Source organism: Sus scrofa, chromosome 14, assembly GCF_054392235.1.
Source record: "Sus scrofa isolate SSC_HxYL_T2T_F1_AM1 chromosome 14, Sscrofa_HxYL_maternal_Yorkshire_Landrace_v2.0, whole genome shotgun sequence".
NCBI lineage: Eukaryota > Metazoa > Chordata > Mammalia > Artiodactyla > Suidae > Sus > Sus scrofa.
This window is the reverse complement of record NC_139396.1, coordinates 114,535,931-114,551,765: the sequence shown is the minus strand read 5'-3', so window position 1 is coordinate 114,551,765 and position 15,835 is coordinate 114,535,931. Positions and strand designations below refer to the sequence as shown.

The following is a 15,835-nucleotide window of genomic DNA, read 5'->3' as shown; positions in this document are numbered from 1 at the left end:
GGTTCCCACTCCCCACTCACCTCAGGTAGGTCATAGGTTACATCATTTGCTGAGTTGTGTGGGAGAGGCAAGATGGGGGTGGGGAATTAAGAGGTACAGATCACTATGTACAAAATAAATAAGCTACACGGATATATTGTACAACACAGGGAATATAACCAATGTTTTATAACTGTAAATGGAATATAACCTTTCAAAATTGCGAATCACTATGTTGTACACCTGAAACTTACATAATATTGTTGTACTTTAGCTATACCTCAGTAAAAAGATAAAATTGAAATTTAAAAAAAGGGGGGGGAAAGATGAGCGAGTTGATCAGGAGATCAACTGAAATTGAAGTCAAATGTAACTGTGTAGACTCATTTTCTTTCCTTTCCAACTCAGGGTTTGAGTTGGGTATTTTTGTTAGTAGTAGGTTTGTTTTTGTTTTAGGGTGTATCTGTATGTGAGTTAAAGAAAGTCTTCCTCTTATTAATGGCTTGAAGGTGGATTGCACTGACTCCATTTCTTTATAAAAACAGTATTCTGAACGTTGTTTACGTTGCCTGTCCAATCCACATAAAAACAGTCTTGTAAGATCTTAGTTTTTCTTACATATTTTCCTATTGTATCTACTACTTTATTAAAATAAGTCCATAAGAATGGTATAAAATGTCATATTCTGTCACGTAGTCTCAAAGATCTCGTTCCTTGTTTTTATCTTGACCAAAGATAGCTTATTTCTCAGCAATTTATAGTAACGAGCCAAAAGGCCCCGGGCAACTTCCTTAGAAAATATAATCCAAAACTAATTAGAGTTTGGAGAAGGAAGATTTAAAAAAAATTTTTTTATAATTTTTGCAGGTAGAGGACATAAGTCAAGGAGAAATATTTATTTATTTCCATCTCTCTTTTTTTTTTTTTTTTTTCCTGCACCTGCAGAATATGGAAGTTCCCAGACTAGGGGTCTCCACCACAGCTACAGCAACAGAGGATCTGAGCCATGTCTTCAACCTACCACCCCATAGGTCACAGCAATGCCGGATCCTTAACCCACCCAGTGAGACCAGGGGTTGAACCAGGATCCTTATGGATACTAGTCAGGTTCTTAAGCTGCTGAGCCACAATGGGAACTCATGTTTATTTCCATCTTGAATTACCCTAAAAACAAAAGCATCATAACTTGAAGTGTGGGACCACTTAAAATCTTGTATTCTTTATGAAGACCCTGGTAACTTGCTGGCTTTCCAAGTGAAGAGCAAGAATCTCTAGTGTGGTTTTTTGGTTTCCTAGGGGGGTTTTGGGGTCGGTTTTTTTGTTTTTGTTTTTTGTCCTAAACATTTATTCTAGCTTCTTCTCTATGCCCTCTCTTCCCTAATTTTAAAGATATTTAGGATTTGTAGTTTTCTAATTGTGCTAACAAATATGGTAGGATATTTTCTAGGCATACAGGAAATTCATCCAGTTTAATTCACAAACTTTGCTACATGACTTGTTAATACACAAACATTGATATTTTAAGACAAATGTTAGAATCATCTATGAGCTAAACTTTTTATCTCATCAATTTTCTGATCTTTTTTTTTAAGTATTGGTATTACATGAACTGAATTAAATGTACCTGTTGTGTTTTTTGTAATGTCAGCTCTTTGCTTGACATTTTTAACACATTTCAAAATTTTAAATGAAAAGGACTTAATAAAATACACGTTTTCATTACACTATTAAATACAAAAACTTCTGTACTTCCTAGATTATGTTTGAAAGTACACATCTACTATGTGTTTTCTTTCTCTTGCATAGAAAGGTATAAAATGAAATGATACTTTCTGAAAAAAAGAAGTTATGTAATTTACCATTTGAGTTTTAATGCCAAGTAATTATCATTCTTTCATTTATATTACATTGAGACTCATAAATTTTAATAAATATATTCCATTAACAGATACAGTGTATTCTTAAAAAACTGCTAGTCCTATCTTGAAATAACTCATTTTAGCTCTTGGTTGGAAAAGAGAAGGTTTTGTCTTCATTAACTTAAAATGTGAAATTACTAATAAATGAACATGAAAATGCCTGATCTTCACATGACGTTTGGGAGATGTTTGTGACTTAAGTCAATAATTCCTAGGGTTAAGTGATATAGAAAGTACTATTTAAAAAATATTTCTGCCTCTGAAAAAAATGGTTTTGAATACGAAGTTTACATTTTAAAGGCATTCAAAGATTTATATACTTTCAAGAAGCATGAAAGTTTTAACACATAGCAAGGATCTACTTACTATTTTGGCGGGGGCGGTGGGGCAGGACACCCATGGCATATGGAAGTTCCTGGGCCAGGGATCAAATCCAAGACGCAACTGCAACCTTTACCACAGCTGTGGCAACTCCAAATCCTTAATCCACTTCACCTGGCCAGGGATCAAACTCATACAGTCACATAAACAACACCAGATCCTTACCAGCTGTGGAAACACCCTCATTATTTTTTAAAGAAATATTTATTTTTGGAGTTCCCATCTTGGCACAGCGGAAGCAAATCTGACTAGGAACCATGAGGTTGCAGGTTTAATCTCTGGCCTTGCTCAGTGGGTTAAGGATCCGGTGTTGCTGTGAGCTGTGGTGTAGGTCGCTGACATGGCTTGGATCTGCCTTTGCTGTGGCTCTGGGGTAGGCCGGCAACTGTAGCTCCAATTTGACCCCTAGCCTGGGAACCTCCTTATGCCACGAGTGCAGCCCTAAAAAGACAAAAAGACAGAAATATTTATTTTTTATTCGTTTACTTTTAAGACTATGATGAAACATGAATTTCAATTTTTAGGCAAAACCAGATCATTATAAAAATTATATTCCCAATTTCAGAGTTCTTACTGTGGTGCAGTGGGTTAAGATTCCAACTGCAGTGGCTAGGGTCACTGTGGAGGCAAGGTTTGATTCCCTATCCTGGGAAGTAGGCAAGAGGATCTGGCATTGCCACAGCTGCAGCTCGGATTCAGTCCCTGGCCTAGGGAACTTCCATATGCCAGGGTGCAGCCATTTTAAAAAACGTTATATTCTCATTTCAGATGTATGACTTTCTTAATCACGTTTATGTATTTCTCTACAAACTCCTCTCCTGCTCTTTTTTCTATTTATGAAAGAAAATAATTTAAGAAAATATATTAGTTTTCTGGATTTCCCATCATGGCACAGTGGTTAACGAATCCGACTAGGAACCATGATGTTGCGGGTTCGATCCCTGGCCTTGCTCAGTGAGTTAAGGATGCGGCGTTGCCGTGAGCTGTGGTGTAGGTTGCAGATGCGGCTCGGATCCTGTGTTGCTGTGGCTCTGGTGTAGGCTGGTGGCTGTGGCTCTGATTAGACCCCTAGCCTGGGAACCTCCATATGCCGGGGGAAGCAGCCCTAGAAAAGGCAAAAAGAAAATATTTTAGCTTTCTGGTATTTTCAAAATAAGATTAAAAAAGAAAAGTTAAACATGCTCTTTTAGTAAGTTATTTGACTTTTTACATTATGAATATTTTATTTTTCAAAAATGTTTTATAGCCTATGTGCATAAAACCATATAGTGATGTGTTTTGTGTATGCTATTAAAAACAGATTTTTAAAATGTAAACTTGTATTATCACTGTAAAATCAGCTGTGTTTACTAAACACATGCCACTTTGAAATGCTATTCTTTGCTGTAGAATACCTTTAGTTTGATTTTTTTTTTATGGCCTGTTTCCCCCTCAATGCCAAGTAAACACTGAAAGCTTGGGTTCATGTTTTTGCTAAAAGGACCTGTTTCTAATACGAATATACTGTACCACAGCTTATTGACAGTTATGTAAATTTTATATGCATCACATTTATATTGCTACCCCAAGATAGAATTTATACCAGGAAATATATGATGATACCTTGAGTTTTTCTGTAGTTTTTAACTAATTTACTCAGAATTATATGCAGATAGTAAAATTAAAATTGAATTTCAACATCAACCAAATATTATTTTAATCTTAGTATAGAGACTTCTAATATCAAAGTTTAAGATTATATACCATCATTGTCTAGTTTCAGATGTTGAAATTTATACTTCCTTAATGGAGTAATGAAGCGATTTTATGCCTCCAGCCAGATTCCTGTTACTTTACTCTTGTAAACAGATTCCTTCAGTGCAACAGTATATCTTATACTGTTTTAAACAGTGAAACTAGATTCTAAAGTGTAGGTACATTCCCGACACCAAAAATAAAACAAAGATGCTAACCATCATCATTTGACATGAAATAAAAATAAAAGGTATAATATATAAATAAAAGGTACGATATAAGGAAAGAAGGTAATTTACTGATAATTGCAAAATCCCAAGGAGATACCTAAAACATCTTTGAGTTCTTATTTTTATCATTTAATGGTAGGAAGGTGGCATTCTCTTGTGCAGCAGTTTAAGGATTGGGCGTTGCCGCTTCTGTTACTTGGGTTTGGCCCCTGGCCCAGGAACTTCCACATGCAGGGTGAGGCTAAAAAAAAAATAAAATAAAATACAGTAGGAAGGATCTAACTGCAAAATTCAGTGATATATATATGTATGTATATATTTCAAGAGTAGTTATGTATGAAAATATGTACCTAATTATAGTAAGCATAAAACATAAGGCAGAAATATCTTACCAGGAGTTCCCATTGTGGCTCAGCAGAAACAAATCCAGCTAATAACCATGACGTTTCAGATTCGATCCCAGGCCTCACTAAGTGGGTGAAGGATCCAGCATTGCCGTGAGCTGTGGTATAGGTAGCACACGTGGCCCGGATCTAGTGTTGCTGGGGCTGTGGTGTAGGCTGGCAGCTGTAGCTCCAATTCGACCCCTGGCCTGGGAACCTCCATGTGCCACAAGTGCGGCCCTAAAAAGCAAAAAAAAGGAAGGAAATATCTTACCAGAAAATACATGAGACCTGAATGTGAAAAACACAAAAGAGAAAATTAGACTTGGCCAAAAAAATTCTCTAGTTTATCTGGAAGGATAAATAGGTAAAGTTTAATAAAGTTAGGTAAAGAATAAATAGGGGAGGTTTAACAAAGAAGACCAATGTAAAGTTAAACTAGCCCTGCCAAATATTGAAGCATATTTTAAACTCAGTCATCATCCCAGTGTAGTAGGCTGATGAATACAACCATATAGAAGCTGTAAATGGGCATTTTTACATGTAGAATTTATTTTGATAAAATTATGAAAAAAGGTATAACAATTTGGGAGGCAACTGCCTGTAATAGTAGTGAAGTAACCGGATCTTAGAACATAATTTTACAAATTGTGCTCTTGTAGAACACCATGTAATGGATATCAAAGTAACTGTCCATAATCCAGTCAGCTTGGGAAGTTTGGAGTTAAAAATACTGTTTTTTACAGCAGAACCTCTTTAAAAATAATGTATGTTGTGAATCAAGAGAGCTGCATGTGTTTTTTTAAACACTGAATGAAACCAAATCAGAATATTTTGCAGGACTTTTTAATTCACAGAGCACACTCTGGGAAACACCGTGTTAAAAGTTTAGTTTTGTCCCACTGGACATGAAAATGTCTGTTTCATCTAAAATGTGAAATCTTGAAAAGGAATATAAATGTATCACGTCTAGGAGAAGGAGGTCTTCATGAAGGATGTTAAAAAGGGAAATACTGGCATGTGTGTATGAAAGTAGAGAAATTAAGGATATGAACCAATAAGCAAAATAAAAAAGTGTTTTGGGGGGGAGGGGGGATTGCTGCAAAGATGATCAGCAAAAGGATAATTAACAGATTGATTTTAAGTGAATGAACTTAGGCTCTCACCAGTAAATAGGCCATGGACATAGTTCACTAGAATGGAAATGTAACTAGTACATAAACAAGGAAAAGATTTTTCACATCTATAATCAAGTATCACAGAGGGAAATGCAATTAATGATCTGTGTGTTATCCACAAGTCAGTTTCTTCCTCCTCATTCTATACCTATGCCATTTCAGAAAACCTATAGAAAGTAGTTAAGAAAAATCTTTTTTATTGAGTTATTTATGTGAATTACCCTATATCACCCCTGCTCTGCCAAATGTAACACTGATTTTGCAACTAGACATTTCACACTTTTTTTCTTCCTAGTTCCCACTCTGTGATGGATCGCACATAAAACACAATGAAGAAACTGGCGACAACGTGGGACCTCTGATCATTAAGAAAAAAGACACTTAAATGGACACTTTGGATGCTGCAAACCAACTTGTCCTGATGTTTCCTGATTGTTTACTTAGAATGATTCACTTCCCCTGGGTTCTAGATGTGGTACATTGCAAACTGCAGCTTTCATATTCAAGGCATTTGCCTTACTTGTTGAACCATCGTGGTGCACATTTTGTTTAAACAAAAAAAAGGAAAAAGTAAAAACCAATCTCATGGCCTTTGGGTTATTTTGGTCTTATAAGGATCCGTTTCTTTACATTCAAAAATAATAGCATTAGAATATAGTTGTATGGTGAAGTTAACATATTAAATTTTTCTCAAAATCATGTGCAGATTGTACTTATAAGTTTCAAAGAAAAATTATCACCATTTAATATTATTTGGCTAATCTAGAAAGTAAATTGGATGTTACTAAACTACATTAATCTCATAACAATCTAGGAAAATCCATTACGACCTTGGCTTGCTTCTTCATAGTGATAATGACACTGAGAAAATACAGCTTTTGTGTTTTCAATCAAAATGAACTTTGAATGTTAATTCTGCTTAATTATAAGTGGGCCAGGTCAATAATAAAGGGACAGTAGCTTCTTTGTATTCATCTTCGTGGATATCTAATTGATCCATTAAAAAAAAAGGAGTGGAAATTTAGACCAAAGCAATATTAAAGCCCTCATGAAGGATGTCTTAAAATGTAATATTTCAGAGTTCCAAGGAGTAGCAAGCACTTGAACCAGGGACACTAAAGGAACTGGAGCATATTCAAGTCTCTGGAACCCAAAACCACACATCCATGACAGAAATAGTAGTCATGAGGCTAGATCAAAGGCATGGGAATATTTTTATTTCCTCATTCTTGATAATCAGACACAAAAAGAAGAAAAGTGTTTGTCTTTATAGTGTTCAAAGATTCAGACTAGAAACATTGCATTTCATTGCTGACTCAGAAAAAAAGGATATGAAAATTGAAAATAATTAGAAGCAATAAAGAGTTAAGACGGGGTAGTTAATATATTTTTTAAGAGAAATTAGTTTTTTTTTTTTTGGTTTTATGGGTTAGAAGGGAAATGAGTACCTTTGTGGCTCAGCATGTTAAGAACCTACCATTGTTGCTGAGGATTAGGGTTCGATCCCTGGTCTTGCTCAATGGATTAAGGATCCTGCATTGCTGCAAGCTGTGGCATGGGTCACAGATGCGACTTGGATCAGGTGTTGCTGTGGCTATGACATAGGCCAGCAGCTGCAGCTCCATCTCCTAGCCTAGGAACTTCCATATGCTGCAGGTGCAGCTGTAAAAGCTGAAAGAAAAAGCAAAAATGACAAAATACCTATGTAGTATAGACAAACATAGTTGAAATTGACAAAAGTGACGGGTTAACATCTTTATCCTCTTTTTGCAGACACCCAAATTATCAATAATAGTCATTTACAAGTTTCTACTTGGTAGAATACAGAATTACCTTAAAAGTCAAAGGAATCAGTGAAATCAGGCATCAGTGTTCCTATATAAAGTATGATCACTGATACTCTGTAAATGTATGGCTTTGTTTATTGTGGTAAAGTTGGCCCCAAAATCGTGTGTACTGGCTTTTAAGCTGTCCATGTGATGATCTATTTGAACTTGTCTTTAAGACATGTCTTCAGCACAAAGTCTAAAATACTACAAATTCTGATTCTACCTTTAAGATTCTTAGCGTGAATTTTTTGCATGCCTTTTCCCCCTTTTTGAAATGACCATGATTGAGTCAGCAATAGAGAGGATCGTGCTTTTAAAACTTAATTGTTTGGGGATGGAAATTTCTAAAATTAGATCATGACGATGATTGTACAACTGTAAATATAATAAAATTCATTGAATTTTAAAAAAAGAAAAATACATCATTGAACTCCCAAAGGACGTTCATTGAAGGACATCCTTTGAACAGAGTAAGCTGTCTTATTTTGAATTTGAAAGTATTAGGAGTCATGCATTTTTATAGCTAGTAAGGGGGGGGGGAATCTAGTAGCAATTCTCACAACTGTTTTTCAGTGGTTTAGGTGGATATGTTTAGGATGGAAGTAGAAATGATCACCTTATTATGAAATGCAGATCTGCTGTAGCATTTTGAAAATCCAAAATAATTAGATAAATGTAGTTTCAGGGTCATATTAAAATTCTTTCTTTTAGGGTCTTTTATTTTTTTGACCCATGTGTGGATTTCGGAGAAAAATTTTACATTCCCAGGGAAAACTAGAACTCTTCCTCACCCAGGTCCAACTTTTGCTACATTTCTTTGTTCAGAAGGTAGTGCTTTAAGTTGTCTTCATACAAGCAAGCCAACCAAAATTTTCCTTTTGGGATCTTCTCTACTCAGTAGAGTTTAGTTTGTCTTACTTTCTTTGTCATGGAATAAACATCTAAATGCATTTAGAGTTACAGTGATGTTTTTACACAGAAATCATTATGAACAATTACAGTTCTCACTTAAACACCCTAAATCTTCTAATTGCTTTGCTCATTTGATTAAGAGATCAGGCAAGTGGGACTCCCCCACACCATCCATCTTTTCTTCTTTGTATCATTTATGTTTCAGTGATTTCTGCAGTCAGATTTTGTGCCAGGTTGAGAAGTTTCTAATGTTTTGAAGAAATTGTAATTGAGAGTGACATTCACCTCTTCTTGCAGACATTTATTAAGCATTTATTATAGACCATGTAATTGAGAGCGAAACATTTTGGAGAATTAAAACTCATAATTTGGATTACATCATTTATGACATAGTTATAATAATTAAGGTAATTTATGATTTAGGGTTATTTTCCTAGACAAATTATAACAGGTGCAGTCATGTACATCAAGCCTTTCTACATAGTAGGTGGGCTTATTTGATTTTACATTAGTTACGAAGGATTTTAAGACAAACATTGACTAAGCTTCCTAATTAGCAACATGTTTAATGCTTAGGTATCTGTAAGGGTGTTTTACAGTTGCAAGAAGCTGTGCTTTCCTTCCCTGATTGAAACACTAATTTCAGGCAATGCCACTCACCTCTTAGCCCTTTAATTGAAATGATTTGGCAAAATGGCTTTTTAGGCATTCATTCTCAAATTCTAGGCCAAGACTACAATTTCACCATCCATAATAAAGGGGGGGGGGAGACTAATAGAAGGTTATCAACTTGAATTTAATTTTTACTGTATGGTTATCCCAAATTTTGTGGTGTCGAAATATGCTTTTATGAAATGTTGATAGTAGTATTAGTTGCTTTAAATATTCTCACTTGGCAAAATAAAAAGTTGGCAGCCCTATATTGGACCCCACTTTTTTTTTAACTGCTCCATGAGATCTAAAAATCTGAGAATCACTAAGCCAAGGTTTTTATCTAAAGTTCTGGGACTTACAAATTATTTTATAAAGATATTAAAACAATACAGTTTTATTGATTTTAATATTTGGTTTGTATACTTGAAATTTTTCATAAGTAACTTTTTTTTTTTTTTTTGGTCTTTTTTGCCATTTCTTGGGCTGCTCCCTCGACATATGGAGGTTCCCAGGCTAGGGGTCAAATCTGAGCTTCAACTGCCAGCCTGTGCTACAGCCACAGCAGTGCCAGATCCAAGCTGCGTCTGTGACCTATACCACAGCTTATGGCAATGCCAGATCCCTGACCCATTGAGCAAGGCCAGGGATCAAACCCTCAACCTCATGGTTCCTAGTCGGATTCGTTTCTGCTGCGCCACGACGGGAACTTCAAGACACCGTTTTCTTGATCCCAAACTATTGTTTGGTCACAACTATAGTCAACAAACTAGAGTTTTGCGTACAAGTTTGCTAGGTTTGTTACACCCTTTGTTTAAATTCAGAACAAGAAACTGGAAAAGAATAGAAGCAATAAGTACACCACACTGAGATTAGAAGTAAGCTGAGAGAAGTAACCTAAACATTCCTACATTTTTCCTCCTCCTTTTGTCCTTTAGCCTGTGCTATTACTATCTGCTCCAAAGGATGAAAAAGCCTAGTGAGAAATGCAAAGTTCTGAGGTTCTGAACGTTCCTATGTAGTTGTTACCATGACCACCAGGGGGAGGATAGGTCACACATTTCTATGGCAAAGTAATCGGTATAGCAGAGCAAAATCTCTTTTTTGTAAAATTTCCTCAATATTTAATCGATTAGAAAAACTAAAATTAAAAAAAATTAGAAAAACTGCAGTACTAATGGGAGTGTACCACTTGATTTCAAAGAAACTGTTACATCCAGCTAAGTTTTTAGTAGTGTCCTAAGAAAAAAAGAGAAGAATGTACACCCTAGAGCAAAATCAAACTCCAAATAATAAGCAGATCAAAGCAAGTGGATCTGAGACTTTATAATTAGGCACAGAAAAATGCACACTTGCAGGGTAAGTTCTCCAAGAAAGTCCATGTGTAATATCAAAATTTCTAATCTCGCATTGTCTTCAAATACATCTTAAATGACAAGAAACATTTAAAATAATACAGTCCTCAAGTGAAGCACATTTCTCCAGCCTTAATCTTCTAATATTCCAAAGAGTAATGGGATTTTTTTTCCCTTAGTAAGAAGGATTCAATATGCTCATAATTCTTTGGGAGGGTGAAATGAAGAGTCAGTTCTCTGTATTTATATATGTGGCAAATATGTTTTATATGTATCAGCTGCAAGTCAAAGTCACTTTATGAAATATAAGTATGTAGTTTCAAAAGAAGTGATCATGTCTGTGAAAATGTACCAGCAGAAAGTCCGGAGGGAATCAAAAAATATAAAGGAGCCCTTTGGGTTTCAGTAGTTGGAAAGGACTGCATGAGAAAGCCAAACATGAACTGAGTCTTAAAAATATGCACAGTAAGGAAAGGAAGACCTGCCATAGACCTCTGTTCAACTGCACTAGCACAAATAAATAGTTTTACCTTCTTGGAGTTCCCATAGTGGTGCAGCGGAAACGAATCCGACTAGGAACCATGAGGTTTCGAGTTCAATCCCTAACCTCGCTCAGTGGGTTAAGGATCCAGTGTTGCTATGAGCTGTGGTGTAGGTCGCAGACGCGTCTCATCTGGCGTTGCTGTGGCACTGGCGCAGGCCGGCAGCTAAAGCTCCAATTAGACTTCTAGCCTGGGAACCTCCATATGCCACAGGTGTGAACCTAAAAAGATAAGACAAAAAAAAAAATAGTTTTACCTCTCAAAAATGTTTGAAACAGGTAAAGCAATAGAAGAAAATTTCAGGAGTTCCCACTGTGGTGCAGAGTGTTAAGAATCTTACTACAGTGGCTCTGCTTGCTGAGGAGGCTCAGGTTCAATCTCCCACCCAAAGGCAGTGGGTTAAAGGATCTGGTGTTGCCACTGCATCTCAGATTCCACCACTGGCCCAGGAACTTCCATATACCATGGGTGCAGCCAACCTTCCTCCTATGCCAATGCCATCAAATTTTCTTTAGCCCCACTAATCACTTGGGGAATCAATTCTAACTCAAATGATGTAATAAGAAACCATATCTTTGCTTCTGTTTTTCCATTTGCATGATACACTCTCCCTTACTTTTGTGTGTGTGTAATCTTACTTGTACTCAATATCCATCTCCAATCAGACGTTAATGACAATCTCTTGTTCCTTTTGCACTCCCAAATTCTAATATACAGATATGTAGTCATTCAAGGAACAAAAATACTTTGGATAGAAATATGTACTTTAAAAAGCTCTTCACTTTAAAATAATTCCAGCTTAGGAGTTCCCGTCATGGCTCAGTGGTTAACAAATGCAACTATCCATGAGGACGTGGGTTTGATCCCCGGCCTTGCTCAGTGGGTTAAGGATCCAGCATGGCTGTAAGCTGTGGTGTAGGTCACAGACACAGCTCAGATCCCGCATTGCTGTGGCTGTGACATAGGCCAGCAGCTACAGTTCCCATTCAACCTCAGCCTGGGAACTTCCATATGCTGCAGGTGGGGCCCTAAAAAGACAAAAGACCAAAAAAAGAAAAAAAAAGAAAAGAAAAAAAAGAAAGAAAGAAAGAAAGAAAAAAACAATTCCAGCCTAATTTAAAACTGGTAATAACTACAAGCAAAATAATTAGAGCTAAAATAGAAATATATGGAGAGTACAGTTGTTCGATCAACTCAAATTCTGTTCTTAGGGATTACAGAGAGGTTGAGAAAATCTCTCCAGAAAAAGTGGTATTTCAACTGGTACATGAAGGATAAATGAGATATTCCCAGTCAGAAAATAAGGTAGAGATTATAGACTAGGTTGAGGGGGAACCCATGGGGGGGAACAGTGAAGAGGCATTAGGTGTAAAAAACACTGTTTTAACAATGAAGAAGCATTAGGTTGTGTAGTGTGCTAGTGTCACACGAAGTTATGCATTAATGTAATTCTTCATGACCAAGCCTGACTACGCTCTAGCACCATCACTCATCATTCCCAACCCATGCTCTGGGATTCAACTATTCCAGTCTAATTTTTTTTAATTTGCTATATTAAAGTACACTTGATTTACATTGTTGTGCCAATTTCTGCTGTACAGAAAAGTGACCCAGTCATACATACATATATACATGCCCTTTCTTATATTCTTTCTTATATTATCTTCCATCATGTTCTGTCCCAGGAGACTGGATATAGTTCCCTGTGCTATGTATGCAGTAGTACCTCATTGCTTATCCATTCTAAATATAATAGTTTGCATCTACTAACCCCAAACTCCCAGTCCATCTCACTCCTTCTCCCCGCTCCCTTTTACTTGGCAATGTCACTGGGTTGTTTTATTTTTTTAAATGATGATTTTTATTTTTCCATTATAGCTGATTTACAGTGTTTTGTCAGTTTTTTACTGCACAGCAAGGTGACCCATTTACACATACATGTATGCATTCTTTTTTCTCACATTACCAGGCTCCATCACAAGTGACCAGACATAGTTCCCAGTGCTATACAGCAGGATCCTATTGCTTATCCATTCCAAAGACAATAGTTTGCATCTATTAATCCCAAATTGCCAGTCCCATCCACTCCCTCCCCCTCCTCTCCTCCCCCTTGGCAACCGCAGTCTCTTCTCCATGTCCATGATTTTCTTTTCTGTGGAAAGCTTCATTTGTGCCATATATTAGATTCCAGATATAAGTGAAATCATATGGTATTTGTCTTTCTGACTTACTTCACTTAGTATGAGAGTCTCTAGGTCCATCCATGTTGCTGCAAATGGCATTATTTTCTTCTTTTTGTGGCTGAGTAGTATTCCATTGTGTATATATACCACCTCTTCCTGATCAAATCATCTGTCATGGACATTTATGTTGTTTCCACGTCTTGGCTGTTGTGAGTAGTGCTGCAATGAACATGCGGGTGCATGTGTCTCTTTTAAGTAGAGTTCTGTCTGGATATATGCCCAAGAGTAGGATTGCGGGGTCATATGGAAGTTCTAGGTATAGTTTTCTAAGGTGCCTGCATACTGTTCTCCATAGTGGTTGTACCAGCTTACATTCCCACCAACAGTGCAGGAGGGTTCCCTTTTCTCTACACCCCCTCCAGCATTTGTTATTTGTGGACTTATTAATGATGGCCATTCTGACTGGTATGAGGTGGTACCTCATAGTAGTTTTGATTTGTATTTCTCCAAAATCAGTGATGTAGAGCATTTTTTTGTGCGCTTGTTGACAACCTGTATATCTTCTTTGGAGCAATGTCTATTCAGGTCTTTTGCGCATTTTTCAATTGGTTTGTTGGCTTTTTTGCTGTTGAGTTGTGTAAGTTGTTTGTGTATTTTAGAGAGTAAGCCCTTGTCAGTTGCATCGTTTGAAACTATTTTGTCCCATTCTGTAAGTTGTCTTTTTGGGTTTTTTTAATGGTTTCCTTTGCTGTGCAAAAGCTTGTCAGTTTGATTAGGTCCCATTGGTTTATTTTTGCTTTTATTTCTGTTGCTTTGGGAGACTGACCTGAGAAAATATTTGTAAGGTTGATATCAGAGAATGTTTTACCTATGTTCTCTTCTAGGAGTTTGATGGTGTCTGTCTTACATTTAAGTCTTTAAGCCATTTTGAGTTTATCCCCCTTTAGTTTAAATGGCCACACACACAGCATATGGAATTTCAGGGATTGAATCTGAGCCTCAGCTTTGACCTATGCCACAACTGCAGTAATGCTAGGTTCTTAATCCACTGTGCCACAGCAGGAACTCCTCCAATCAAATTTAGATCCAAGGCCAAGCTACTTTCTCTTCTTGGAATGCCTCCCAAAACACACACACACACACACACACACACACACACACACATATACACAAATATAACTTCTCCAAGAATCGAAGAATCAGTTCAGACAGATTCTGCCTCCTCTGGGGAGCCATCCCTACTCCCTCAGGATAAGTACCCCTTCTTTGCAGCTCACAAATTCTGCTTATTTTCTGAGTCCTTATTACACTTATTACAAGCCTTTTCACTTAAGCTGTGACGTCTTTTCTGTTTCCCTGCTACCTGACATGCTGTGAATGAACAAACAAGCGAATGCATGGATCCTCAATAAATACCAGAAACTCTGATAGGGGAGGGGAGGAAGAAAGAAGTAGAACGGGACATTGCTCTTAAGGAGTTTACAGTCCAGATAGGTCATAAGTGGTGCTATCAGTGGCTGAGGATGAAGGGAGAAGAGGCAGAGGGCACTGAATTGTAGGAGCCACAGGCTGATGTTGGAGGGAGATTCCTTTTATGTGTCCCCAACACCTGCTTACACAAAGAACTGGTAGATCCATGGCCAAAGGAGCCACAGGCAGGTTTTGTTTGTCCCTTTAAGCTGACATCGAAATAGCAGAAGATTGTATATGATTAGGTAGATTTTTGGCTTCATTTAAACCATTTGGGAACATGAACTGCAGTCTCAGAGCTGAGGAACAGCTTCCTCTTTTAGAAAAGCATTAATTCTCACATTTTCCAGTCGTTATATTAAATACATTTATTTCAGTTAAGGACTGTGTCACTTTAAAGAAAAGCATAAGGTAAATAACTGCACAAGCAGCATTTGGATAGGTCTAAAAAGTGAAGGTAGTATTTAAATGATGACTCAAGGCTGTAGAAAGCAATGCAGAGAGTCTTTGCCACTGCCCCCCCCCCATCCTCACCTGCAATTTCCAACAATTTTGGTCAAATTCTACATATGAGTTGGTTATTACTATCTGTAAGGAGTTTATTGTATATTGCGTACTTTATAAATTGTCATCTTTGTAAGTATTTTCCAGAATTTAATCTCATCTGATATTAGTATCATATCTTTTATTTGTATTTTTCTAGAATATTTTTGTTCATCCTTTTCTCTACAGATTTTCCGAGTAATTTTTGGGGGGCTGCACCCATGACATGTGGAAGTTCCTGGGCCAGGGATTGAACCCACGCCACAGCAGTGACCCAAACTGCTGCAGTGGCAATGCCAGATCCTTAGCCCACCGCACCTCAAGGGAATACCCCTGAGTAATTTTAATTTAGTACTTTCTCTGTGTGCAGAATATACATAGAGAAGTGCAGTTTTATAATGCAACTAGAGTCCTTTTATAATCGTAGGTCTTAACATATTTACATTTATGGCTACAATAGTTATATGAGTCAGTTCTATCATTCTTTATGATTTTTTTCTTATTTGGGTTTTTTTTTTTTAAAGTAAACTTTCACTATATGTTCTA

General features: G+C 36.8%; 1 protein-coding gene and 2 long non-coding RNA genes across 5 annotated transcripts in view; 2 read left to right on the top strand and 1 right to left on the bottom strand.

The window, feature by feature from the left end:
- Positions 1-9,465, top strand: part of CISD1 (CDGSH iron sulfur domain 1) — a 21,688-nt gene extending 12,223 nt beyond the window's left edge. For all 3 annotated transcript variants that reach the window (XM_021073223.2, XM_084996655.1, XM_084996654.1), the window contains one exon: positions 6,100-9,465. In XM_021073223.2, the coding sequence (XP_020928882.1) occupies positions 6,100-6,189 (90 nt within the window). In that variant the 3' untranslated portion in view covers positions 6,190-9,465. The remainder of the gene's footprint in view (positions 1-6,099) is intronic.
- Positions 6,348-12,194, bottom strand: LOC146396951 (uncharacterized). The gene is made up of 2 exons (XR_014827576.1): positions 11,292-12,194; positions 6,348-9,685 (listed from the first exon to the last, which is right to left on the bottom strand). It is a non-coding gene; the product is annotated as an uncharacterized LOC146396951 (long non-coding RNA).
- Positions 11,949-15,835, top strand: LOC146396950 (uncharacterized). Its single transcript, XR_014827577.1, has 2 exons — positions 11,949-12,815; positions 13,106-15,835. It is a non-coding gene; the product is annotated as an uncharacterized LOC146396950 (long non-coding RNA).